The following is a 23834-nucleotide window of genomic DNA, read 5'->3' as shown; positions in this document are numbered from 1 at the left end:
CTTTAAAAAAAACAATGATCTCAACATATTTACAGCCCCATATTACGACATAAGATGACGACCCGCGTGGCGGTACGGTCAGACCGGTCTGACGCATCATTCGGTCGGACTCGCAAGGGGTTCCGGGTTTGATCCTCGGCCAAACCAATATCTGAATGATGAATGTAGATATTTGTTCTGGGTATAGGTGTTTGTCTATGAAAGTATAGAAAGTGTAGAAAGCGTTTTTATTAGGATCCCCTGTGACGTAATTGAAACAGACAAATAGAAACTTACTCACACCTCTACACATTGTATATTGCGCCCATTATTAATAATAATAAGTCTATTCAATGCTTCGCTTATGTACCAATGTACCATGTATCGATGTACCAATTTCTTCATAAAACACATTGTTTAATTTCGATCTTTGATGCGTAAAAGTTGGATAGATTGATTATTCTTAACGGCGATAACTATCACGTTAGACTTGATACAAGATTTATGTTCGTTATCATATTATAGTTATATACCTTCGCACGTCTCGCTATAAATAATTTTGAGAAATGTCTACAGTCTATTATTTTCGTATAAAAGAAACTATTCGTGTCGAGGAGCAATGTGGCAATGTGGTAGGAAGGCATTTTAATAAATTTTATATTGAATATTGTTTATCAGCATTGCAGAATAGCGAAGCTCTTATTATAAAAAAATAACGAAGTCCAACATTTTAACTCGACTAAACGGCAAAAATACTCGTCCTACCCGTCGAATAAAATGATATTCCGAGGATATACCTCCACCGTCCAGCCCGGTCATCGAGGAGATCGTCATCTCCGTAGATATCCAACATTGTGCACGTATAAAATTTTTATCATATAAAGAAACAATATTAACTTACAACTACTTTTTAACCACAAACAGCGACGCGATCTCACACACGAAAGTTTCTGAATATCACTAGAAATAAACTGCGCTCACGCACCGCGGCCGCGCGCTCGCCGGCTCGCGCTGCACTGCGCCGCCGCCGCGCCGCGCGCCACAGCCGCAGCCGCACGCCGCGCGCGTCACGCGGCCGCGCAGATCAAACGCTCCGAGGAACTTAAGCGGGCACGGCTCGTCCCGTCTGATTCACTCTGTCAGCTTTTTGAGTGTCGTGGAAGTGGCGAAGGGGATTGTGTTGAAATAAAACGAAACGAAGAAAAATAATGCACTTTTAATCACAGGGCGCTGTCGCGCGGTCAGTAACAATAAATTACCATAACATTCACACACAGGAACTACCTACTTACGGCTAGTACATACACTCTAGTGATAAAGCTAAACACAAACCGAGATTACATGAGCGACTGTTGCGACTTTCGTTCAGTTGCACTTTACTCGTGAATACTATCATCTACCATGACCCGCACTAAGCAAGTATATACAAAAATAAACCCTCAGTGGTCAAATTTAATCTACACGTGTGATGTCAAATAAATATCTCCAGTGGATTAACGGTTCAATCGACCGCTTCGGCGTCGTATAATACGAAACTGAGGAGTCGTATCACAGGAGGCGAGCCATGCTCGGCTACAATAAGTTAATAAACTATTACATGAACATTTCAACTAAATACCCCATAGCGTTACATAGAGAGGCCATTGCATTTAAGTTATTTCGATTCGATTGATGTAAATAGATTGATAATGTTCAGACCCGATTTAGCGAGCTCGCGTTGCTCGTATCGTCGATACATAACACTATGTACTCCGTCCGACGATACCGATCGGTACCGCCACACGATTCTTTAAGTAATATAATACGTTTCAGTCACGAGCGTGTACGCGAGGTACGTACTCGCATCGAAATTTCATCAAAATTTTGAAGGCGCGACATAATACGAGCTTAGATAACTACGACAGAGCAAAACGTGCCTCAATATGGAACACGATTACAAATCAAAGTCAACATTTTCGTTACAAACTAAACATCGACGGCGATCTTCCACAAGTCCACGGCGCAAGGTTCTTCCTCGTCGAATACTTAAAATACGATCACTACATAATTCGAGAACGACAAACGGACGAGCCCCGGGGGGACGGGCGGCGGCGCTAGTGCGCGGCGGGCTGCGCGGCGAGCGGCGCGGCGAGCAGCTCGCTGAGGTGCGCGGCGATGGTGCGCGCGGCGTCGCCGGCCAGGATGGTGCGGTGGTTGCCGGCCAGCTGCTGCGTGCGCAGCGGGCCGGCGCACACGGCGCGCAGGCCGTAGTCCTCGCCCGCCGTCACGTAGTTGTCGCGCGCCGTGAACAGCGTGACGGGCGCGCGCAGCTTGCCGGCCGGCTTGTACGCGTCGCCGATCACCAGCTTGCGGTAGAACGACGCGGCGGCGGCGGCCAGCGCGTCCGCCGCGTGCGGCGTGGCGCCCGCCAGCGCCGCCGTCGTGTGCCGCACGCGCTCCTCCCAGCCGCCCAGCCGCTCCAGCTCCGAGTTCAGCTGCACCGGATTGAGAACGCGTTACGTATGTACATACATGCATATCGCTCGAGGACGATTCGAGGGTTCGTTCGAACGGAGCGGACGACGATGACGTTAGGCCTCACCTTGACGGCGTCGATGTCCTTGAAGAGTAGCGCGAAGTAGGTGAGCGCGTCGGCCTCGTCGGTGCCGGCCGAGCGGTCGGTGCGCTTGCTCTTGCCGCGCATGGTGTGCGTGGCGATGTAAGCGGGCGAGCCGTCCACCAGCACCAGCCGCGTCTCGCAGCCGGCCTGCACGGACACCACGATACACGTAATTAATTTTCAGGTGTTATTGTTTGTTATATCGATACTCATTAAAAAAAATTAAAGCGTAATGATCCGTCGTGAATAAAATAGCTTTAAAAAAAGCTTCAAAAACAATTTCTTAATTTATTGTATTTTATATAATTTACCTTTAACTATATATTTTTTATTTTCTTTTCTCGTCGACTTACTTGTATAGAAATTCTTTAGTATCTCATGCACTACTACAACTTACTTTTCTATACAATGTAGTGCAATAGACGAAATCATAATACGATACGGGTGGTAAGTGTAACCATTAAAGAGTAACTTGTAACATATTATGTATCACTATCGAGCTCGGGAGCGGGACCGACCTGTTCGAGCTGCAGCGCCATCTCGAAGGCGACGGCGGCGCCGAAGGAGTAGCCGAGCAGCGTGTAGGGCGGCTCCGGCTGCTGCGCGCGCACGTGCGCCACGTAGAAACGCGCCAGCGCCGGCATGTCGGCCAGCGGCGCCGCGGCCGTGCACTGCAGCCCCAGCACCGCGCCGCGCACGCCGCCCGCCAGCGCGCGCAGCACGTCCACCACGCCCTCGATGGGGTGCACCATGAACACGCGGCCCGCCTCGCCCGCGCCCGCCGCGCTCGGCAGCTTCACCACCACCTGCTTGGGCACCAGCTCGCCGAGCGCCGCGAACTGCACCAGCTGCCCGGGCTCGGCGGCGGCGGGCTCCGCGGCGGGCGCGGCGGCGGGCTCGGCCGCGGGCTCGGCCGCGCCGCCCGCCAGCTCGCGCAGCTTGGCGAACGTGAGCGCGCGGATCTCCTGCACGCCCAGCACCACGTCGTAGCCGCGCTCCAGCGTCTGCTTGATCTCGGCGCCCATCAGCGAGTCCATGCCGAGCTCGGCCAGGTTCGCGGAGTCCGACACCTTGCTGGGATCCTTGACGCCTGTCGGACGACGAAACGATTCGTCACTCGATAGTTTCTCGAGAGAAGCATTGATTTCGAAAAAGTATGCACGTCCGTACATATAAAATTATAATTCACATTAACAAAAGGTAAGAAAGTTAACGAGATACTTGTTTTACATAACACAGCAAAAGTAAAGGTTAATTTAAAAAATCCTGTTAAACTTCGACACTCTTACCCGTTACGGTTGGATAAAAGGTGAACATCGAGTAAAAATTAGGTCAAGGAAGTATGTGTATGGGCGCACCGAGGATGTTGGCGACGGCGTGCAGCAGGTCCTGCTGCGGCGCGGCGGCCTGGCGGCGCTTGTCGGCCAGCACCATGCTGGCGGCCACGGCGTGCGGCCGCGCCAGCAGCGCGCCCAGCGCCTCCAGGCACGACGCCATGCGCTGCGGCACCGTGCCGCCCACCACCGCCTCGTCGCCGCCCGCGCCCACCATCTGCATCACCAGCCCCACCTCGCCTGCGGGGGCACCGTCCTACCGTTACGCTTGCAATATGCGATAAAATTAAGTAATTATATATCGAAGCGATCGGTTACGTCGGTCCACTCGTATAAAAATGTTCCGTATCAGAGGACAGTTCTAAGGCTGAGAACGCACTGCGATTAAACGCGTTTAACCGCAAGACTGAAACCGAAAAAATATAAAACATATTGCTTTCTATACTAGTGCACGTGCACGCACTAGTGACTTTTTCAGCCGACTGATTTATTGTTACATTTTGACCGCGGCTTGTAAAAAAGCGCGGTTTTTTTGTCTCCCATAGTAATTGTATGGTGGCGCATTGATATAAAGTATTATAAAGTAAAGTTATGTTAGTGACAAAAAAGAGATAACGTATTCCTTCCCCAAGTAGTGATAGAGAAGCAAACGTATGAATGAATCTTAAAACGCAATAGCAAACATTAGTTGTCTTTTTATCACATTGTTCCAATAGCTCTGTCACTCAAAATATCAAGTAAGCAAAATAAAAAACGTGCATTTGTGTGTCAATGCGCTGGCGGTTCGCTCACTTAGTTGTGTTGTTTAGTGGGCAGGTAATATATCTATAGTTTTAAATATCATTGGTTTTTTACAACATACAACATACCCCACAACACGTGCTGTTCACCTGAAATCCATGATGAGACTGAAATAAATTTAAGTCAAAAGAAAACCGCAGTGCGTGTTCGTATGCGTTTTGGCGTTTTCAGCTATTTTTATTCAGTCTGCGTTTAACCGCAGTGCGTTCTCGGCCTAATACGAAACATTTTCTCCGCCCGCATAAACGATCGGATCGATATTTCATTCGTAACGTTATGAACGGCGAACCGACCGATGGCGCCCCACTGCACCGCGAGGCCGGGCAGGCCGTCCGCCTGCCGCTGCTCCACGATGCGCTCCATGGCGGAGTTGGCGAGCCCGTAGTTGCTCTGGCCGGGGTTGCCGCGCCCGCACGACACCGACGAGAACACCACGAAGTACTCCAGCTCCGGCGCCAGCTCGCGCGTGGCCACGTCCAGCGCCTTGGTTCCTGCAACGAAGCGGCGAGCGGTCACGAGCTTGGCCCCGAAGGGGAACGGTCGAACGGGCCGAAGGTCGACGGCCGGGCGGCTCACCTTCGATCTTGGGGCGCGCGACGGCGCGGAAGTCGTCGGGGGTCAGGTTCTCCAGGAAGGCGTCGCGCAGCACGGCGGCCAGGTGGAACACGCCGCCCACGGCGCCGAGCGCGGCCGCCTCGCGCAGCAGCGCGCGCGCGCCGGCCGGCGTGGTGGCGTCCGCCGCCGACAGCAGCACGCGCGCGCCCGCCGCCCGCCAGCGCCGCACGCAGCCCGCCTGGTAGCCCGTGCGCACGCCGCTGCGCGAGTTCAGCACCAGCCGCGTCGCGCCGCGCGCCACCAGCCACTGGCCCAGCTCCAGCCCGAACCCGCCGAGCCCGCCTGCGCAGGGAGACCGAACGTTAGCCGAGCCGAGCCGAGCCGAGCCGAGCCGAGCCGAGCCGAGCGTCCCGCATCGAGGGTGCCTCGACGGGCCTCACCGACTAGGACGTAGCTCTTCTCCGGGTCGAAGTAGGTGCGCGGGATGGCGGAGAGCAGCCGCGCGGCGGGGCGCGCCCCGGCGGCCTCCTCCTCGCGCACGCGCAGCACCACCTTGCCGATGTGCTTGCCCGTCGCCATGAACCTGCGTCAGAGATTATCTCATTGACGGATTGCAAAGTCTCACTATTTAGAGCGACATTCATCCCCTTACTCCTTACATTTGGTAGCATAAATTTAATACATTTAGTTTTATTAGAATTCAAGAGTAGGTTATTTGCATAAAACCAGTTCTGAATCAAGCAAAGAGTTTCATTAGTCGTTCGTATCCTGTGATTATCGTTTTACTCTAAACACCAAGGAAGTGTCATCAGCAAACAAAACAACCTCACATAAATCCTTTACTACATATGGAAAATCATTACACCTATTTTAATATTACGGCCTGCTCCATGCTCCATTTAATTGCACTCGTTGGACTCTATTGTTTAAATAAGAATTTATCAACTTTAGAGAATTTTCCTGAATACCATAATATTGTAATTTTAACAATAAGGTTTTATGATCAACACGACCAAAAGCTTTACGCACAAGTCACAAAAATACCTATAGCATCACGTGCTCGTTCCCAACAAACATAACAACAGCTCTCGAAATGCCCCCACGCGGACACCCTACACAATAACGAAAACGTTCGGATTCGTACCGGAAGGCCTGCTCGAGCTGCTGGTCGCCGAACACGGTGGTGGGCAGCGGGCGCACGGCGCCGGCCGCGATGCCGTCCGCCACGGCGCGCCACACGGCCGCGCGGTCCTCGGCCGCCGCGCCCAGGTCCGCGCCCTTCGCGCCGGGCTCCGCGTCGAACAGCGCGTCCAGCAGGATGCCGTGGAACGTGGTGTTCTTCAGGAAGATGGACATGCCCTGCATCGAACGAACGCCGCATTACGATTACGTTACGCGTAGAGAGGCCCCTTGATTATTTTATATGTGTTGTTCTTAAAAGCTAAATAATTTAACTACTTTTCACGAAAACGAATAATTAGTTTTCACGAAATTACACATTTCATTTTTTCACAATAACTGAAGACTCACGAGAGGAGTGTTGTTCGAGAGGTCGAGCTTGCCGATCTCGAGGAAGCGGCCGCCGACGGCCAGGCAGCGCACGGAGGCCAGCAGCTTGTCGGCCGCCAGCGAGTTGAGCACGAGGTCGACGCCGCGGCCGCCGGTGCGCCGCAGCACCATCTGCTCGAAGGACGTGTCGCGCGAGTTGCCGATGTTCTCGGCCGGCAGCGCGGGGAAGCGCTCGCGCAGGAAGGCGCGCTTGTCGGCCGTGCCCACCGTGGTGAACACGGTGCAGCCCGCGTGCAGCGCGATGGCGATGGCGGCCTGCCCCACGCCGCCCGAGCCCGCGTGCACCAGCACGGCCTCGCCGCGCCGCATGCGCCCGCGCACGGCCAGCGCGTAGTACGCCGTCGCGTACGCCACCGGCACCGACGCCGCCTCCTCCAGCGACCACTTCTGCGGAACCTCCCAGAGGAACCCGCCGTCGGCGAGCACGGTGGTGGCCAGCCCGCGCGCCGCCACCATTCCCATCACGCGTTTGCCGCTAGCCGATCGCCCGCTGAATTCCAGACCCAGAATACATTCCTGTCGCCGAAAGTAACATCGTATCTTTTATGGTTCCGAATCGAAATAACATAATAGAGCGGAACGGAGGACGAGGGCGTCGTCGTTCTATGCATACCTGTCCGGCGAGGTTGCCGGGCAGCGCGTCGGGCGGCAGCTTGCCGGTGGCCAGCATGATGTCTCTGAAGTTGAGCGGCGCGTAGTACACGCGGCACAGCTCGTCGCGGGCGAATCGCAGCGGCGACTCGATCCAGCGCAGCGACGATAGGTCCCCGCGCGTCAGCGTGTTCACGTACGCGTGCTCCACCTGCGCACCGAGCCCTCTCAATATACGATAAGTTCAACGGGAGGATCGAAACGGATCGAATCACGGTCGACGAGCGAGAGCGTACCTGCAGCTGAGCCTCGGTGGAGTCGGAGAGCAGCAGGTGCCTGTAGCTGCCCCAGACGCCGGCGCGCAGCACGTTGACGGCCAGGTCCTTGGCCACCATGGGCGCGTAGGCGGGCGCGTCGGGCGCGAAGGGCTCGCGCGCGCCCGGCAGGTAGAACACGCGCAGCGCGCGGCCGCCCGCCTCGCCGCGGAGGCACGTGGCCAGCCCCAGCACGCCGCTGCTGGGCGAGCGCGACACGGCGTACACGCGCACGTCCTCGCTCTCGGCGCGCTTCATGGCGTCGCGCAGCGTCTCCACCCAGGCGTAGGAGTTGTCCTCGCCCACCTCGACGACGATGCTCGCGGCGGGCGGCGCGGGCGCGCGGCGCAGCAGCAGGTACTCGCAGCTGGCGGCCACCTGGCGCGCGGCCAGCAGCAGCCCGGCCGCGGCGGCCGCGCGCTCGTCCAGCGCGCCGTGCGGCTCCTCCAGCAGCAGCATGCCGGCCGGGCCCAGCGCGCCCGCCAGGTGCGCCAGCACGCCGGCGCCGTGCCGCGAGAACACGTCGGCGCCCAGCACCAGGTGGCAGTCCGCGTCCGGCGCGCCGTTGCGAGCGTCCTTCGGGGTCACCTGCACGCGTAACGTAATTCGTGATCTTCCCGTATTATTTACGTTATCCAAGATATTTCACTCTTCTAAGTTATATTACACCTCGATACATACGGAGTGCAGTTCTGATGCGAAAATTAAACATCGAGAGAAAGAGATGATTTTATAATGTATGCTATCTGTGCTTTTCTATTTTTAAGTAAAAAAATTGGACAATTATTGTAATGAATATTATTGAAAAATTTGAAACCACCAGAGAATGAAATTTTTAGAGTCAAAGTAAGATTATATAAATATAATTTGCAACAATTGCCAAATGTAAAGCAATTATGAAATCTATGGTATTATTGTGCTAAACAATGAAATTTGTTCTAAACAGATAATCGTGTACCTTAATGCCCGCAGCTTGCATGGCGGCACCGTAGACGGCGGCGGACGGCCCGGCGGCCAGGCTGGCCTCCACGCGCACCTGCGGCTCGGCCTCCAGCAGCTGCAGCGCCAGCGGCGCCAGCAGCGCCTCGGCCGGCCGCTCCAGCGCCGCCTCCACCGCGCGCAGGCGCAGCGAGCCCGCGTTCTCCAGCATCACCTGCAGGCACACGGTCATCGCGTCGCGCTTCGACCGCGACGTGTCCTCGGTGCCCACGGCGGCGTTGTCGTACGGCAGGAACACGTACTTCTCGAGCTTGGGCGCCGCCTGCGCGTTGAGGCGGCGCGGCGCCAGGCTGGTCTTGAGGCCGCGCAGCTCCACGCCGCCGGCCGCGACGACGTCGACGTCGCGCAGCATGCGCACGGCCAGCGCGCCCGCCGCGCCCGCGCGCGCCGCCGCCGCCGCCGCCGCGCGCTGCGCCGCCGGGTCGATCAGCGCGCGCTGCAGCCGCGTCGGCAGGTACAGCTCGCGCGTGTCCACGCCGATGATGCCGAACTGCAGCATCGTGTCCATGAACGAGATCCAGTTCTCCTCCCAGGCGAGCGTGCCGACGGTCCCGCGCGGGTCGGACGTCTTGATCCCGCGGAAGATCCCGCCGTAGTTGTACCCGCGGAGGCGGAGCTCCTTGTATATGTCGTCGGTGACGAGCGGCAGCAGCTCGGGGTCCTCGGAGACGGTCGGCGGCGGCAGCGACAGGCGCTCGGCGGCGGGGTCGTCGACCAGCCGCACGTTGCCGGTGACGGCCACGCTGCCGCCCTCGCACACGTCGAACTCGCCGGTTCCCTCCAGAACGTTGATCAAGAAGCGCACGGGCGCGTCGCGCGACATTATCGTGGCTCGCCTGAACTGCACGTTTTCCATGATCACCGCGGTTTCCTCCAATTTTTTATTGTGCAACTTCGCCATCGTTCGCCACACGAGAGTCTGAAAAGTTAAGGCGAGAGCGTCAGCGCCATGAACTTCGCGTCGAAGATCGCAACTCGGACTAAATCGCAAGGGGTCTCACCAGGTAGCCGGTGGCCGGGAAGAGGATGCGGCCGTCGATATTGTGGCCGGCGATGAAGGAGTCGTCGGCCTTGGAGAGGTCGTACTCGACGACGTTCTCGCCGGAGCGCGCGGTGCCGTAGTCGGCGACGCTCCACTCGACGGAGTGGTCCCAGCGCACGCGCGAGGCGAGGCCGGGCGTGCCGCGCGCCACGGGCCAGCGCACGCGCGGGTAGAGGCCGGCCACGCGCGGCTGCGCGCCCGCCGCGTGCAGGCGGCCGAGCGCGGCCAGCGCGTGCGCGGCGGCGTCGGGCGCGTCGCGGCGCACCAGCGGCACGTGCGCGGCGCCGGGCGCCGGCCGCGCGCGCTTCAGCACGGCCTGCAGCAGCGCGTGCGGCGCCACCTCCACCAGCACGCAGCGCTCGGGCACCTCGCGCAGCGCCTCCGCGAACCGCACCGGCGACAGCAGGTTGTTCACGTGGTACGCCGCGTCGCTCAGCTTGGCTGCCGCGAACGATCACGATTGGATTACATGTGTTCCCGAGAACGATAGATTTTGACGCATGATACGTCCTAAATTATGATTCAGTTCATCCGAGGCGACATACGATATTCTAATATTAGTCGAAATGGTTACGGTCGGTTTCGACCGCACCCGCCCGCTGGTACATAGTTGCACCCGACTGAAAATGTGCAGTCTTTCGGAGGCGATCGGCGAATTCCTCCCGAACCTAAACTGCACCCGCAACGCAGTCGAAGTGCAATAACCGATTCCGTGAATCCTCACCGATTTTGGAGTTCCACTGATCCTTGGGCAGCGAGGAGGAGAGCCAGCGGGCGGAGCGCGGCTTGGGGTCGGGGATGACGCGCTCCAGGCTGCGGCGCAGCAGCGGCGCGGCGCTGGCGATGTACTTGCTGTGGAAGGCCACGCCCGAGCTGTTGACGCGGCGCGCGAACACGCCCTCCGCCGCCAGCTCCGCCACGAATTTCTCGATCGACGCCACCGGTCCCGAAATCTACGGAGCCACTTCGTTATAATCACATGCTTAAGTTTTGTTTTTTGATACGTAGATTGACTTGAATAAAAATGAGTGCATATTGCTAAAAATAAAGAAGGAAAGAAAATACAATAATTTCATTGTATTGTATTGTAATTGATAACAACAGTGTAATGCTGCCGTGCTGCGGTAAAAATATATTTATGTAAGTTCATCTGGTGTATACAGGATAAAATTACGGGGTAAAATTTTCAAGTACATACATTTGAAAATTTTTCCTGGAATTTATTTGGAATTGGAAAAGAGAAAAAAATTCAAAGAAGTTAAGATAGCAATTTTGGGCTAAGCAAAAAGAGCTGAACCACACATACGAGTATCTTTATAAATATTTCTTTAACGTTAGTCGTGCACATACCGTAACACTGTCGGCGGCGTTGTGGCAGGCGGGCACCACGTCGGGCGGGCAGCGCTCCACGCACTGCTCCCACGACAGCCCCACGGCCGCCATCGCGCCCGGCGCCAGCTTCGCGTCCACGATGCTGCGCCCGCGCCAGTACGCCGCCAGCACCGCCTGCTCCGCCGTCAGCGTCTCGTCCGCGTACGCGCACCCTGCGCAACACACCGCACGTTACGACCCGCTCACCGAGCGACGGACGATCCGTCGGGAGATCGAACCGCCCCTTACCGATTTCGCCGACGGAGTGCCCGACTATACCGTCCGGGCGGATGCCGACGGCGCGCAGCACGTCGACGAGCGCGACCTGCACCGCGGCGATGGACACGAACGATGCGATGACGTCGTCGAAGGCGGAGGCGGGGGCCTCCGTGAGCACGTTCACGAGGTCGATGTCGTGCGGGCGCAGGGCCGCCGCCGACTTCTCCACGGACGCCGCGAACACCGGCAGGCGCATCAACGAGCGCGCCATGCCCGGCCACTGCGACCCCATGCCCGAGAACACGAACCAGACCGGCCGCGGCTCGCCGCTCTCCACCTCCTGGCGACGGGAAGACAAAGGGTCCACGTTTAAAACGGTCTCGGAGCCCGCGCGGGAAACGAAGCGACCGAGGGCGAGGTGAACTCACGAGGATCTCCTCGACGGGAGTGTCGCCGAGCAGGCAGTAGCCGCGGAAGCCGTGGCCGGGCACGTTGTGCGCGTGCACGGCGTCGAGCAGCGCGTGCAGGTCGGCGTCAGCGGCGTGCGCGGCCGCCAGCGCCAGCAGCTCGTGCACGGCGTCCTCGGTGCGGCCCGACGCCAGCACGAGGCGCGGCGGGCCCGCGGGCCGCGCGCCGCGCTCGGGCCGCGGCCGCCGCTCCGCCTCCAGGATCACGTGCGCGTTGGCGCCGCCGAACCCGAACGAGTTCACCGCCACCAGCCCGCCTTCCCACGGCGTGTTGCGATCCACCACCTGCCGATATCGCCACGCGTTTGAGTATATCATTATCGTATTGAGGTATCACCGAGAAATCGAAGATAACGGTAATCTACCTAAATCTAAATTTACCTTTATTCTGCCGTCACTGAGTGCCGGAATGTCCGGGTTGGGATTTTTAAAATGTAAGTTGGCCGGGATGACTCCGTTTTCCATCGCGACCACCAACTTGGCGATCGAGCACAGGCCCGACGCCGGCTCCGAGTGTCCCATGTTCGATTTCACCGATCCCAGCAGCAGAGGGTTTTTTCGATCCTTGCAGAAAAATTCTGCGATAGCGTTCACTTCTTGGGGGTCCCCGACCTGCGAACGAACAAGTTGGAAATAAAGCGTGTACCTTCCGACGAGCAAAACAGACATCGAATATAGATCATACGAATTTTTGCAAAATATCAAGCGGTGACGATGCTTCTTAAGTCTTGAATGTGTTTTACTTTTAAAATATTGTAATAAATTATCAGATTTACGTCACATTTCCGTCTCGTGTACCTTTTTCGTAAGCGGGCTCACCTTGGTGCCGGTTCCGTGGGCCTCGACGTAGACGACGTCCTGCGGGCGCAGGCGCGCCTCGGCGAAGGTCTCCTGCGCGAGCGCGCGCTGCACGTCGCCCGAGGGGAAGGTGATGCCCTGCACCTTGGCGCCGTCCGTGTTCATGCGCGCGCCGCGCACGCTGGCGTACACGCGCCGCGCCGCGCCGCGCCGCTGCAGCAGCACCACCACGGCCGCCTCCGAGCGCACGTAGCCGCGCCCGCTCGCGTCGAACGCCGCGCACCGGCCCTCCGGCGACAGCATGCTCAGCCGGTGGAAGTTGAGCGAGTTGGCGGGCTTCAGGCACAGGTTGGTGCCGGCCACCACGGCCGCGTCGCACTGCCCGTCGCGCATCGCGCTCACGGCCTGCGCCAGCGCGAACATGGAGCTCGAGCACGCGGTGTCGATCGCGTACGACGGGCCCTTCAGGTCGAACGTGTACGAAATGCGGTTCGGGAACATCGCCCGGCAGCAGCCCGTGAGCGCGTACCCGTTGATCTTGTCGGGGTCCGTGGTCCACATCTCCTCGGTCTCGGAGTTGGACACGCCGACGTAGACGCCGGTGCGCGAGCCGCGCAGCTCGACGGGGTTGAGGCCGGCGTCCACGATGGCCTCGTGCGTCAGCTCCAGCAGCAGCCGGAGCTGTGGGTCCATCAGGTGCGCCTGCTTCGGGTGCACTCCGAAGAATGTGGCATCGAAGTGTGCCAGATCTTTAAGTTTTCCATTTCTTTCTGGTAAGCCATGAAGACCTGCAAACGAATATTTGCTGTTTTCAAAACCCTTCCTTTACAGTAAATCCACAATGAAATCGACCAACTCGCTAATGTCCGTTCTACACTCGAGTATGGTATTGTTTGGAATCCGCTATACAAAGCAAAGCAAGATCATTTTTTTTTATAACTTTAAGCGAATTTTAAACGAATATATTGACTCTTCCTTCCTTCTCCGTAAAATTAATTTTAGTTGCCCCAGAATTAACTCTCGATGTAGAGCGTTGACTTGTTCTACACTCCTCTTAGTAGAACTAAGTATACCAGCAGTACTTTTATATTTCGGTCATGTAATTACTACAACAAGCAACTTCAAAGCGTCGATCCTTTCTGTAATTCGATAGGTATCTACAGGAGGTGTGTACGACAGATAATACGAGAACTTAAATAGATTTTTACATCATTTTATACATATTTTTTTATTCATTTTTTAATGTATGTGTTTCTCTTTCTGTTCATTGCTGTACTTCATGTTCATTTTGCTTTTTAACTTATTGTAAATTTTAATAGTGGAAACTGTAATTATTCCTCTGTTTGTATCTATGACCCATTTACCTATGTTATATAGTATGAATTGTTTGTTTCCCAAATAAATAAATAAATAGCAATACTCTTGGTGTCCTACAGCCTACTACGAAGCACGGGTTGCTCATTAATAAAATATACTTTTGTCGTTTCCGCATCTTCTTTGCTTGTGTATATTTTATAGTATTGGCCCAGTTATCCAATTTATTTTTAAATTCCGCACATCTAAATTTAATAATGGACCACTTATAATAATATAACTAATAATATTGACTATAGGAACAGAACAGGGAATGGATGGTTTTGCTGCAACTCTCCACAAAACATAACCGTAGCTTTGATGAGTGTTGTGAGGGCAAGTCGCAAACCATTCTAAAAACTGTAATGAAAGCCTGTACAATTGTACATTCTTAATGTAGGGTAATTTCGTGCAGAGGGTTGTGAAGCCATGGAATAATAGTTTTGCAACCATGTCTTACGTTATAATAATAATTGATTTTATGAAACTAATTGAATTAAATTAAAAGAATGTTTACTAAGATTATATTGAAATATGTAGCCACTATGTCGTCATATATGGGTTTGAAAAAGGGCGGTTAGCGTAATCGCCAAAAATCGTAAATTATAAGTCTTTTTAGGGTACCCTTCCGATTCTATAAGATAGATGTACAAATTGTAATTGAATTCCAAATAACTACTTCGTAGGAATCGTTTGAAACACTTTTCACAAAAGTTTCCATTATGGTCGATATTCCCTACAGGCTTAGCAACCAAAACACTCCTTCAATCGTGACCAAATATCTGCGCATTTCATTTTTTTGTACATTTTCTTTATTTAACATACTTGAATGAATAATTCATTACGATAAATCTAATCCACAATTAAATTATCTACTTACTTATCATTTACGTATCATTTTAAGAAAAAATACTCATTTAGATAAATACTTAAATACGCAAAATAATTGGTTTTACTTAAGTTATTGCCTTATTATGTTAAACCGAAAAGTATAATAATTTGAAACCTTTAGGTACTGAGTTAATGTATTAGTGATACCTGTGAACTTGCTGGCGTATCTATTATAGTAGGACAAACTTTTCTTTGCGCGTGGTAGAGGCGCCACTGGCCATCATAATGTTGCTAAGTTATCAAATTTAACTAAGTGGAAAATTTTGATGAAGACATTTACAAATATTTTGGATATTATTGCCAATTTCTAATAATAATTAAAATAAAAAATAAAACATTTTATTAACACAAATAAACTATATTAACGTAAGAATTAAAAACTTTTTACATGAGGAAATTGAAAAATCATACATATATCTGACAAATAACTGTTTCTGAAAACCGCAACACGCACAAAAGTTTCTCGGACTATGGGTGTTTTTAATATCGTGCGGATTTCAACACGCACGCGGGATGACCCCGCATGCGGAATTCCCGTAAATGTCCTTTTCATACAAGGATTTATTGTAACGCGTCGAATACGCACGCGGGACGCGGGGCAAGATCCCGCGCGGGGACCCCGCATGCGCGAGCGCTTCTATGGGAGCAGGGTACATGCTATAATGTGTAACAACCGTTCCAACAAGAACCCTCTTTTCAAATAACAGGCCATATTGCGACCTTGTCTTCTATTTCGTCTTTTATAAATTAAGTATATGATCAATAGTTTTTTGAGTTTGTTGTCCATTGTACACATCCACATAGCACAGCAACCCGCAGAAAACTAGATCGTGGACTAGCGTGTCTCAGGCTGCGTGAAAATTTCCGCGTGCGGGGCAATCCCGCGTGCGTGGTGAAACACGCACTATATTAAAAACACCCTATGGGTACATATGATGAATTCGTTAGGAGTAGCTGTAGCTCTGTTCAGGGGGTCCTAATGCAGGGTTCGCGCCGCCTCAACAAAAAATTTGCGGCAACTTATACGAACTAGTCGGCAAAAAATGCAAAACAGTAACGTGTTCCTCTTTGAAATAATCTATCTTACCTTTTTAATTGTTTGTCTGCATTTATTTTAATTATAATGCTTTAATAATAATTTAACAATGTTCAAGTTCCTGACAGATCTAGCGAGATATTTCAGTGAATCGCAATAATTATACACATTCATCATTTGTAAATTAAGTGAGTCACAAATGAATAAGTGTCTTTAATTTTCAAATACATTTTCTATGCTCAACTATCTTTATTTAAGGGACACGTAAATATCTAAATATTAAACAAATTCATTTAAATTTACTTATTTAATTATAAAATATATAAAAAAAAAAAAACTTAAGTCGTTCAAAATTAATTGCCGAAAAAACAGCTGTAGTAGGAAGAAGGTACTGCACAAGCGCCCCTGGTGGAATAAATGTACATAATATCTATAGATATACAGTCTTGTAGTTTTCGTTTTTTATTAATTGCAATTAAACGACACTGAATTAATTAATTATTCGCATTCAGTGACCTACAATCGTCGATTAGAATTTTTTAAAAAATTTTTTAACTCAAATGATGGATTTTTTCACAAGTTACAGTGTTTTCAGGTTTCACACATGACGGACAGGAAAATTTTTTGACCTATTTTGGTGTTTTTTTCCAATTCTATTGCAGTAAATCAATTTTTAAAAAGTATGGAATTAATCTTCATTAAATTATCTCGACAATAGTATGCAAAATATCTTGATTCCGTGAACTATCAAGGCTATAATAATAAAAATAGCCGCCAAAATGAAGCGAAAAAAATTTTTCGATCGTAAAGCACTCTCTGATGCTTCGCATCATGATTCGTGCAATATTACTATATTATGCGACTGCGTCCTGCGGCACGTTGCCTACATGTATCGGCGAACGCAGATGCAGGACGGCCGCGGGGCAGCCGCTCGCAATCCGCCGCAGGTAAGTAGACCGTCGACGATACCACATTGTGTGGATCTATATACTTAGACTGTGATGATACTTAGGTATGTTAAGTATTACGCACGTTTATTGTTTACTCTTGTTGCCTTCGTCGTTGCGTCTTGTCCTTGTTATTGTAGCGGTGGACAGTGGCTATGATTCAATGAAGATATTCCTTGTTTATGAATATTATAGTTACTAGTCCTAGTTTTCCGCCCCACAAGGATATTTACGCATTGGAATTACATTATTTACGTCAAGTGCTGTGTTATCTGTGAGACGGAGCATAGGTTTGTAGTTATTTGCGCTATTATTTACCTTATAACTTTACGTAATGCTTTGACTGGAATAATTATGAGTAGATACACAAATCATGTTTACTCTGGAACCAGAAATTATAGTATGACATAAGTACCCTAGAGCCCGCTGATACTTAAAAAAACGGATATTTAATTGTGAAAATGGATTGCCTTCACAAATTTCATACATCTTTAATTCTTAATAACCTGCATTTATATAAAATAAATTATTTAAAAATTGATATCAATTAATTTCCGTATATTTTCTACATCTGAATTAATTAGATGTCATTTTATTTAAATTAAATATATTTAATACTTTGCGTAGCGTCACAAGGACAGTCAGTTTTAAGTTAATCATTATCGGTTTTAGCTATTCCTACGAGTATACGGCTTCTCTACACAAACTTTATAACGCGCCATCAGCATCATCCCAGTACTGTATGCCCTTGCCTTTCATACTGCTAATTTTAAGGACTGTGTCGGTAACCGTTGATCGTAAACTATTCCATCGGTCATGAACAAATATTTTGGTTTCTAGTAATTTTACCAAGACCCGAAGGACTTGTCGTCGTCGACGACTTAACCTTAGCATATTAGGGTCGTAATTGACGGGTGCTGCTCAGACAAGAAGCTCATCAACGCTGGCGTGCCCCAAGGGTCTGTATTATCTCCCACGCTTTTTATTCTGCATATCAATGATATGCTGCTAAACACCGGTGGCATTCATTGCTATGCAGATGATAGCACGGGAGATGCTGTGTACACAGACCGTGCGAACACCTCTCGGACATTCGTGGAAGAAAGCAGAATCCGACTTGTGTCTGAAATCGAGAACTCTCTGGAGCAGGTCTCGGAATGGGGTCGTCTTAACCTTGTTGAGTTCAACCCCTCGAAGACACAAGTCTGCGCGTTTACCGCTAAAAAAACCCCATTCGTCATACTCACCATTGGTAAAAGTGTAGGGATCCTGGGAGTTGACATCTCGTGCGACGTGCAGTATCGGAGTCATTTGGAAATTAAAGCCAAGTTGGCTTCAAAGAAACTGGGCGTCCTGAACAGAGCCAAGCAGTACTTCACTGGGGGGCAACTGCTTCTGCTTTATAAAGCGCAAGTGAGGCCCCACATGGAGTACTGCTCGCATCTCTGGGCAGGGGCACCACAATACCAACTTAACCCACTGGACTCCGTACAGAAACGCGCGGTGCGAATCGTCGATGACCCAGCGATCTCTGATCGGTTAGAACCCTTAAGCCTTCGGAGGGACATAGGTTCCCTCTGCGTGTTGTACCGACTTTACAATGGTGAGTGTTCTGAAGAACTGTTTGATCTGGTGCCTACGTCGCCTTTCCTTCATCGCACCACTCGCCGAAGGATGAAGTTCCATCCCCATCAACTGGACCCGTGGCGGTCCTCCACGGTTCGGTTTAATCGATCATTTTTGCCGCGTACGTGCAAAATGTGGAATGAACTTCCTCCTGAGGTATTCCCTCAGGACTATGACATGGGGCTCTTCAAGAGGGATGTAAAAAGAGCTCTCCTTCAAAGCCGGCGATGCATTTGTGACCCCTCTGGTGTTGCAAATGTCCATAGGCGACGGTGACTGCTTTCCATCAGGCAGCCCGTCTGTCTTATCGTTAGGTTACATATAAAAAAAAAAAGCACCGTTCTCCTGAGCACGGGCTGCTATCAGAATGTAAAGAGTTAACTTAAACCGTAGTCCGTTATGCCATCAAATGCAGATTAGTAGACTTATAATTTTGAGAACGTAATTGACAACACTCCCACCTTTTATTTACCTATATGATGATGTTTTTATTCCCCGATAAGTAAGTAATCATTTTATTATTTTTCTCATGAAATTTAAAATCTTAGAATTACGCCAAGTGCGAATGCGACAAGTTGTTTATTTTTAAATGCGAATGCAAACGCACTGTGCGTCGGCCTGAAACTCAACTGTTTCTCGAAATCAGTTGACCGTTCCTCAATATACCGCGCGCCGTACGCGACGGCCAGCCGCGGCTCCCAAGCAAGCCCCAAGCGTTCGCAGCGGATGCCCCTGTGGGATGCCCTAAGAGGATGTTTATATAATAAAACTACAAAATGGCTCCTGGTCACTGATCAAAGGCAGTACAAGTAACAAGATTAATACAAACCTTAACCAACCAATAATTTAAATATCTTCCTAAAATCTTGAGACTTTAATTACCTAAGTAAAATATATATATTTACAATGTTATGTATAAATCCAATGTCAATTATATTAAGCATCGACTGCCTATATTGTTAACCTAAAAACAAGGATAAGGTATTTCCATAACTTTACTATTTAACTTTATAAAATAAATAATTACCTACAAAAGAAGGAATGATTTAAAAAACATGGCGTGTAAAAATGGTATTTTAAAATCACACGCTATCATTTCAATGCTAATAATTATAGACTTTTGTTAATTGGCAGTGATAGCCTAGTAGTTAAGAAACTCGGCCTCTCAATCGAGGGGTCCGAGGTTCAAATCCTTGGCACGCACCTCTGATTTTTCGAAATTATGTGCTTATTAGAAATTAATCATCACTTGCTAAAAACGGTGAAGGAAAACATCGTGAGTAAACCGGCATACCTGAGAGATATAGAAAATAAAGTCTCAAAGCTATGTGAACTCTACCACACCGCACTTGGCCAGCGCGGTGAACTATGGCCTAATAATCCTTTTCATTCTGAGAGGAGATCCTGAGCCTGAGCTGAGTAGGACTGTGGCAATGGCAGTAAGAGGAGGCAGTGGGACAGTAATGGGTTGATGATGATTGTTAATTATTGTTAACTTTTACTTTTGTTCACAGTTTCTCTCGCATGTAATGTAGTCATTTCTAGCATGTAACATAAATCATTTCTATATATTTCCGGAGTGGGTAAAGGTAGCTTAATGTAAAAAAATCTAGAAACTTTTATAATTTTGATAATTATTCGGTTTTTATTTTTTTTGAATATTTATATTAAACTACCTGACCCGCAAACTTTGTTCCGCCTCAAAATATATTTATCAAATATATTACATATAAAATATATCCTATGTTACTCGTGGATAATGTAGCTTTCGAATGGTGAAAAAAAATTTAAAATCGGTCCAGTAGTTTGTGAGCCTATTCATTACAATCAAACAAACAAACAAAGTTTTCCTCTTTATAATATTAGTATAGATAATGATTGATTATAAAAAATACGTGATAAATTAAAATAAATAGTCGCATAAAATTGCAATATTTATGCTATATTTAAAATAATTTCCAAAAATTTCTAAAGGGACTTTAGAGTGGTCCATAATGAATTAAGTTCATGCAGCAATTTCATTATGCACTAAATAAGATGGAAAACAACAAGGTTAAATTAAGGTTGAAAGGTTACCGGGAGTCCAACGTCGGTCGTCCGCCGTGACCAGGTCCACGCCGGCGAACAGCTTCTGGGCGAACTCCTCGATGGAGTCGCACTCGGGCAGGCGGCCCGACAGCCCGGTCAGCACCACGTCGTCGGCGCCGCCCACGCCCTCGCCGTTCACCACCGCGCTCGGCATCTTCTACCCGCTTCCGATGAACGACTGCAACCAAACGCTCGTTTCAGTTCAACGCACTCCCAAACCGAGACTAAACGTTCACAGCGGACGGTCGTCGGCCGCTCACCTCGAGTATCGGAGACGTACCGCGCGCCGCTACTGTATCCGGAGTGACTTCGAGATAGGTGACGAGCGACGCGAGAGCAGAGCGAGCGGCGTCGAGGTGCTCGCGGAGAAGATCGCGCGGAGAGTGGAGCTGCGGCCGCGCGAACGTCGGTTAAAAGGGCGCGATAGCGGGGTCGCGACCGCCCCACGTTTCCACGAGACCCGCCGGTATTATCGGCCCGCAAGGACGAGGAAGGTCGTCGGCTCTTCCTCCTCGCGCTAGTCCTCCGCCGCTCGGTGGAGCTCGACGGCCGCGCCGGCATCCGACCGCGATCGAACTTCGCGTCCGATTCGACCTCCGCACGGTATCTCTCATGATCGTCAGCCGCTTGACCTCCTGACTGCTCACGCTTATCATAACATATCGGGGTGCGAATCACGCGTATCATCCAATTGTGAACGTGCATCGATATCCACGACCGGGTAAGCGACTACCGAATGTAACTCAACGGTCACTCGTCGTGGCGTAGTTCGTGTAGGAGGGCATCAGTCGGAGACCACATTACCCCCAATAAAGTCAGCATAAATACATGTACAACAAAGTGTACAGAAGTGACTGAAGCGATACAGTAGTGGCAAGGGGCGCGGACAATAGCCGTTCTTTGTGTGTCAATTACGACCGTGGCGGCGCAGTACATCGCCGCCCGCGCACCGCGCCCGCGGCGCCTTCGATCAGTTCCCTCCAGAAATTCCAGAAACGCTTTCATTCAACGTATGTTACCATAGAACCGACATTTGTAAATCTATGTGTTACATTACAGCCAAAGTGATAAATGGAGATAGTATACATAATATCCAGCCATTATGTATAATATCTACTCATTTTGGTCAAAGTAATAAATAACACGGAATTAATCACATTAACCAGCCATTATATATTATAGTATCTTCAAAGACTTGAGTAAAGTAATGAAACAAGTATAGGTAAAGATTAGAAGTTTCTATTTGAACTTTCCTTAAGCATAATTATATTTTTTTGTAATGATACACAGGTCCAATGGTAGACAAGTTGCGATGTTTTACGCTCAGTCTCTGTACACGATATATGTACGTAAATCAGCTGTGGGGTGGAGTACTAAAAATAAATGCGTTACTCTGTTGTCTCTGATCGCTTATATATATTCTAAATACATGGTGAATTTATATGATTTGGACCCTACATTACTTCCCAGATTTTGATCCTTATAAGCAACACTATCAGATAGTGGAATAATATAGAGGGTGTATTTTTTTTCAAAATGAACTCGTTCGATTCCCGGATAGGGAAAAAGTTATTTAAAAAAAAAAATGCAGTTTTAGTTTTTATCAAAATCAAAATTCAGCATTTTTCGCTAATCCTTATAGTTTCGGATTTGGTCCTGAAGGCCTATTTGAAAAATTCACCCCGTATAACGGCCGGATAAAGTGATTAATTTGTCACATTGTCTGGACAAATTAGTTATTGTACATAATAACCAGTCATTATGTATAATAGCTATTTGGTCACTTTGGCTGTAACATATATATCCCAGTCACAACAATCTAATTTGGAAATATACAATAGGCACACATAATTTATAGGAAGCGAAAGGCACGAGATAAAATTTTAGAAAACTCATATTCTAATTACATATTAGAATATGTGTTTTCTAAAATTATTTATTATTGCCGTCCTTTTTATCCGACTGCCAAGGAAGGATTATGCAATTCGTGCGTACCAAGGTATATTATGAAAATATATATCTACATAAATAAAACGGCAAGGTGACTGACTGAAGACTAATTCATTCTACCAGAGATCAACGTACAGCCGTAACTTCTGAACTTAGTTTGAAATTTTACATATATGTTTTTCATTCGGTGTGAGTACTAAAAAGTAATTTTGAAAATTCCACCCTAACGAGGTAAAAAAGGGTTTAAAAGTTTTTTGAAAATCCTTCGTTTTTAAAGCAACCACTATTTTATATTTGTATTTGGCTGTCTGGATAGAGATAATGAAACAACTATTTCACAGTTTTTCGGAAATTCTAGTTCGGCCTTTTTAGTGCAGTCGAGTATTTGATTTTATTTTAATTATCTAGTTAATATATTTTAAACTGCAATCAGTTTTTAATATAAAATCTCGAAATCAGCGTGAGTAATGGCGGTGATGCCGACGGAGTCTAACCACAAAGGATTTTTTTACCACCTTTAAAAACCTGATAATTCAATACAAAAAAAAATAGACAATTTAATAATATTTCAATGCTACCTAGTCGCCTATGTGAATTCGTAAGTAAAATAAATTTAATAATATGTATACAGCATCCGTTCGTGATCCGCCTAAAAAGTGCTGGCTGCATAATGAGAGTGCAGCATCAGGTTATTATGAAATCACAGACACACTTGTCTTAAGTCCTTTCTGAACCTATAAGTAACTACCGAAAAGCACCGAACCTATGTTTAATGAAAAGCTTTAGGGTTTAGTATCCATAAGGTAAAAATGGGACCCTATGACGTATACTGCGCTGGCTGTCCCAACTATGTATACCACATATTGTGTCCGTGAAGCGTTGGGAGCCAGTCAACGAATGAGACATAGAAGTATGTACGCTCGAAATACATTAACTGACGTGAACATTAGTGACGATGAATGTGTGATAATGAACATTTTATGGACGGGACTCCGCGCGTGAGTTCGACTCACGCTTGGCGAATTTTTCACGAAAATCGTATATGCATAATCTTCTACTAAAGCTTGCATGATTAATTGGCAATAACGACGATTATAAGATTTAAATTGTACATCAAAGTAAACATGATACAAAATTAATGATATAACTAATTAAAGTATCTCATTAATTGTCGAATATTAACGTCATGCGAATTAATCAGCGGATTATAGGGTTATGTGTTATTACTTTTATCTGTGATCTTAACCTTACGGGTGGTGGCTTATGTACGACGTCACGGAAAATCTTATCGTTACCTACGTATAC

At 49.1% G+C, this 23834-nt stretch overlaps 2 protein-coding genes across 5 annotated transcripts in view; both read right to left on the bottom strand.

Moving 5' to 3' along the window:
* Window positions 1-1014, bottom strand: part of dachs (unconventional myosin-IXb-like dachs) — a 55672-nt gene extending 54658 nt beyond the window's left edge. For all 3 annotated transcript variants that reach the window (XM_073091779.1, XM_073091777.1, XM_073091776.1), the window contains exon 1: window positions 881-1014. The gene's annotated coding sequence lies outside the window, so the exon portion shown is untranslated. The remainder of the gene's footprint in view (window positions 1-880) is intronic.
* A 165-nt stretch (window positions 1015-1179) lies between these two features.
* The window catches only part of FASN1 (Fatty acid synthase 1), a 32567-nt gene continuing 9912 nt past the window's right edge, over window positions 1180-23834 (bottom strand). The window contains exons 1-21 of one of the 2 annotated variants that reach the window (XM_073091086.1): window positions 20840-22153; window positions 20568-20757; window positions 12660-13426; window positions 12222-12452; window positions 11802-12125; window positions 11404-11713; window positions 11134-11327; window positions 10508-10736; window positions 9743-10224; window positions 8701-9660; window positions 7725-8330; window positions 7451-7639; window positions 6799-7353; window positions 6413-6627; window positions 5709-5851; window positions 5290-5610; window positions 5007-5204; window positions 3937-4152; window positions 3097-3668; window positions 2561-2725; window positions 1180-2453 (exon numbers count right to left, since the gene is read on the bottom strand). In XM_073091086.1, the coding sequence (XP_072947187.1) occupies window positions 2073-2453; window positions 2561-2725; window positions 3097-3668; window positions 3937-4152; window positions 5007-5204; window positions 5290-5610; window positions 5709-5851; window positions 6413-6627; window positions 6799-7353; window positions 7451-7639; window positions 7725-8330; window positions 8701-9660; window positions 9743-10224; window positions 10508-10736; window positions 11134-11327; window positions 11404-11713; window positions 11802-12125; window positions 12222-12452; window positions 12660-13426; window positions 20568-20733 (7224 nt within the window). In that variant the 5' untranslated portion in view covers window positions 20734-20757; window positions 20840-22153 and the 3' untranslated portion in view covers window positions 1180-2072. Of the gene's footprint in view, window positions 2454-2560; window positions 2726-3096; window positions 3669-3936; window positions 4153-5006; window positions 5205-5289; window positions 5611-5708; window positions 5852-6412; window positions 6628-6798; window positions 7354-7450; window positions 7640-7724; window positions 8331-8700; window positions 9661-9742; window positions 10225-10507; window positions 10737-11133; window positions 11328-11403; window positions 11714-11801; window positions 12126-12221; window positions 12453-12659; window positions 13427-20567; window positions 20758-20839; window positions 22154-23834 lie in introns of those variants that run through there. The other variant, XM_073091085.1, reaches the window with a different exon arrangement.

This window comes from Epargyreus clarus, unplaced genomic scaffold (assembly GCF_041222505.1).
Source record: "Epargyreus clarus isolate Ecla_fem2 unplaced genomic scaffold, WU_Ecla_fem_2.2 ptg000034l, whole genome shotgun sequence".
Lineage (NCBI taxonomy): Eukaryota > Metazoa > Arthropoda > Insecta > Lepidoptera > Hesperiidae > Epargyreus > Epargyreus clarus.
This window is presented reverse-complemented; position numbering and strand designations above follow the sequence as displayed.